The sequence below is a fragment of the Argentina silus genome, assembly GCF_951799395.1.
Source record: "Argentina silus genome assembly, chromosome: 9".
In the NCBI taxonomy this organism is placed as follows: Eukaryota; Metazoa; Chordata; class Actinopteri; order Argentiniformes; family Argentinidae; genus Argentina; species Argentina silus.
The window spans coordinates 15390167-15393740 of record NC_139663.1 but is presented as its reverse complement, the minus strand read 5'-3'; the positions used below and the strand labels follow the sequence as shown (position 1 = coordinate 15393740).

The window sequence follows — 3574 nt, the reverse complement described above, 5'->3', positions numbered from 1 at the left end:
CGTGTTTGATACCATTCCTCATTCCATTCTATGCATCACAATGAGCCCGTCCTCCGATCTCTACCTCCACCAGCCTCCCCTGAAGTAAAAGAGTATAATAGGTACAGCAGCAATCATGTCAAACAAACTATTCAGTTGGTACAAAAATTAATTAATGAATACGTAATCCCGATCTTTAATACCATCAGCACTTAGGTTATACAATCAAACAGAAGAATATACAATCAAACATTTCTGTGTGTGAGAGGAAAAAATGACGTAGGAATGTTCAGTACAGTGTAAATATGAAATCTATATAAATGTTTAATGTCATTGGACAGACCACAAACGACAGTGTGAGACTCTCTGAACTCCTCCCCTCCGTTAAAACAGTCATCGTCTCTGGTTCTATGGCTCTGAACTCCTCCCCTCCGTTAAAACAGTCATTGTCCCTGCGTCTGCGACTCGGTGTCCCAGGTCTTCCTGTGGGCGTTCTTCTTCCGGGTGTGCTCGGCCATGACCACGGCGGCCATGACGGCCACCAGCACCGTCAGGGTGATGACCAGCACAGTGACCGTTTCCGCCACGCACAGCTGACCGTCCACCCACGCCAGCGAGGCCCCGGCCAGCTGTGGCGGCCCGCGGCAGGTCACATTGGCGTAGTCGTCCACGTGGAGGTGCCTGACGCTCAGGATCTTGCTGAAGACGCGGTGGAGGTCGCAGTCGCAGCTCCAGGGGTTGTGGGATAGCTGGAGGCGCGTGGAGGCCGTGTGGAGGCTCAGGAAGGTCTTGAACTTGAGGCGCTGCAGCTGGTTAGACTCCAGGCCCAGCAGGGAGAGGCTGTGGAGGGGGGCCAGGGCCTCCGTGTCCAGGTGGCTGATGTTGTTGTGGCCCAGACGGAGCACCTCCAGGCCGGGCAGCATGGCCAGGGAGCCCTGGCGGAGTGCCTGCAGCTGGTTGGACTGCAGGCTGAGGTGGCGCAGGCGGGACAGGCCACGGAAGGCTCCGGGCTCCAGGGACGTGATGCGGTTGTGGCTGAGGTCCAGCTTCTCCAGGCTCTCCAGGCCCTCCAGGCAGGACACCTGCAATAATAATAATAACAATAATAATTTATTACATTTAAAAATCACTTTTAATAATACAAGAATAATCTCAAAGTGCATCAAATAAAATAGAAAACAGAAAATTGTAAAAAAAAAGAAGAAAAAAAAAAAGAAAAAAAAATATATAACCATATAATAAAAGCAGCAATCAAAGTCCAGGAGGAAGGGTAGGCCAGCTGATAAAGAGTCTGAACAGCCCTTAGATTGTCAGGAAGATAGTTCCGAAGAGAGTTTTCAATACAAAACATACAACACAAATTTTGACTCCAAATGTATTTAAAAAGAGCAACACAAATAGGAAATAGGAAAGAAAGCATCTATGAAAGTGAGGGACAATGAAAATTGATATCGAATCAGAATTAAAACTTGAAAATGTACGTGTTAACTTCCAGTCATCACCGGCAGAGTACTCTGATGAAGCAATGTCACACATTCTTAACAGTACACATGCTTATTGGAATGTACCCAGCATGAACCGTAAAGCACAAAAGATTAATTAGATTTAATTGATCTTTTTAGCTTAACCTTTTTTTATTTTTATTAATTACTATGTAAATACTGGGTCCATTATTTTAATTAAATCCCTGATTAAATAAAATAAAAAAATAAAAAATTTAAAAAGTGTGAGTGAGTGAGTGTCTGATCTCCCCTCACCTCCAGCAGCTCCAGGTGGTTGTGGTCCAGACGGAGCTCCCTCAGCGAAGACAGACTGGAGGAGAAGTCTGAGGGCAGTCGCCGCAGGGCGTTACGACTCATATCCAACTTCTCTAGGTAGGTTAGAGAGAAGAAGGCCTGGGGGAGTAGGGAGGGGATGGGGGGTGGAGGGAGAGGGGGGGAGGAAGGAGGGGATGGATGAGGAGAGGGGAGGAGGAGGGAGGGGAGGGATGAGGAGAGGGGAGGAGGAGGGAGGGTGGGGATGGAGAAAATCTTTTTAATTGACACAAATACAGTAAGTGTCAGATTGACAGCACTGTGTGGTTATTATAACAAGAACCCATTTCATCAGTGAATATGTACGATGCCACCACCAACATGGCCGACACAGAGAGGACTAACTGAGACCAGAGAACAACTCAGTGTCATCAAACTGACCAGCTAAACTCCCCAGATTTCTCCCTCCACCAACAGTTCTTGTTTGATACCATTCCTCATTCCGTTCCATGCATTACAATGAGCCCATCCTCTGATTTCTACCTCCACCAGCCTCCCCAAGGGGAAGAAATCGGAGGATGGGCTCATTGTAATGTCACGTGTGTTTGATACGATTCCTATTTCTGTTCCGTGCGTTACAATGAGCCCGTCCTCCGATAAAGCTGTATCGCTATATCTGATACGACGCATCAGAACTCAGCTTTCGAGATGTTTGTTTTGGTTGTCTACATTGTCCCTGTCGTATAAACTTCACAAATAACAAACGTCATACCGCTTGTTCCATCAGTTTGTTACCTGTGGCTGGAGGTCTTGTATGGCACTGTCAGACAGCACCAGGACACGCAGCGACCAGAGGCCCGTGAAGACGTGATGTTGGACCTCCGTCAGGACGTTCCCTCCCAGGTCCAACAGCCAGGTGCCGTGGGGTAGACCATGGGGGACCTGGAGGAACCCCCGGGCCCGGCAGTCCACCAGGTCTGAGTGCTCGTAGCACAGGCAGCGGTGAGGGCACAACAGCATGGAACCATCCGGGGTAGAGAGGGCGAGTTGCAGGAGGAGGAGGAGGCCAGCCAGGAGGAGCATGGTGGGGGGAGGAGGGGAGGAGAGGTGAGGTGATGTGGGGTGAGGAGAGGTGATGTGGGGTGAGGAGAGCAGAGGAGAGGGTGGAGTGGAGTGGAGGTGAGGTGAGGTGTGGTGAGGAGAGCAGAGGAGAGGGTGGAGTGGAGGTGAGGTGAGGTGAGGTGAGGTGAGGTGAGGTGAGGTGAGGTGAGTATCAAATAAATGCACGTGTAAACTGGACCATTCTGTGAAGTTCAGAGAAACGTGACTGCAGTGGCTCAAGCACCTGTCCAACGACACCGGTGTGTTCCTTTCGTAACGAGGCGAGACCAGAGAGTTGTCCTTGTCCTTTAGGCGTGGCTGGCTGGTTTTGATAACAGCGAGGTGGCGAGGTCACTACAGGTCACTATTGAGGTCACTCTCAGCCTCACCAGCTCCTGGGTTCAGCAGCATCCAGATGTCGGCAGAGTGGAGGTAGAAATGACACCATTCCTCATTCCATTCCATGCATTATGAGATTTCCTCCTTCACAGAGTTCTACATATATCTAAAGAAATTAATTCATTAATGAAATAATGTATTTAATAAATAAAATAATATGACAAAAGATGTATGAGCATGAGGTTGGATAGCAGAAACAGGACAGTCAAGAACTGTCATATGTGTTGATGAATCACAAGAACAAAATGCAAAAGTGGGTAGGCTATTGGGTCAAATTGTATTTTGAGTGGAATACCCCTTTAACACTTGTATTAGCTTGAGTGACAGGCGACAGCACACTT

The 3574-nt window shown here is 48.4% G+C and overlaps 1 protein-coding gene across 1 annotated transcript; it reads right to left on the bottom strand.

Moving 5' to 3' along the window:
• Nucleotides 1-422: 422 nt before the first annotated feature.
• Nucleotides 423-2816, bottom strand: LOC310809330 (uncharacterized protein; the record flags this gene model as incomplete). Its single annotated transcript, XM_083676530.1, has 3 exons — nucleotides 423-1061; nucleotides 1737-1874; nucleotides 2529-2816. 3 exons carry the CDS (start codon nucleotides 2814-2816, stop codon nucleotides 423-425), a joined length of 1065 nt encoding a protein of 354 aa, XP_083532656.1.
• Between the last annotated feature and the right edge of the window lie 758 nt (nucleotides 2817-3574).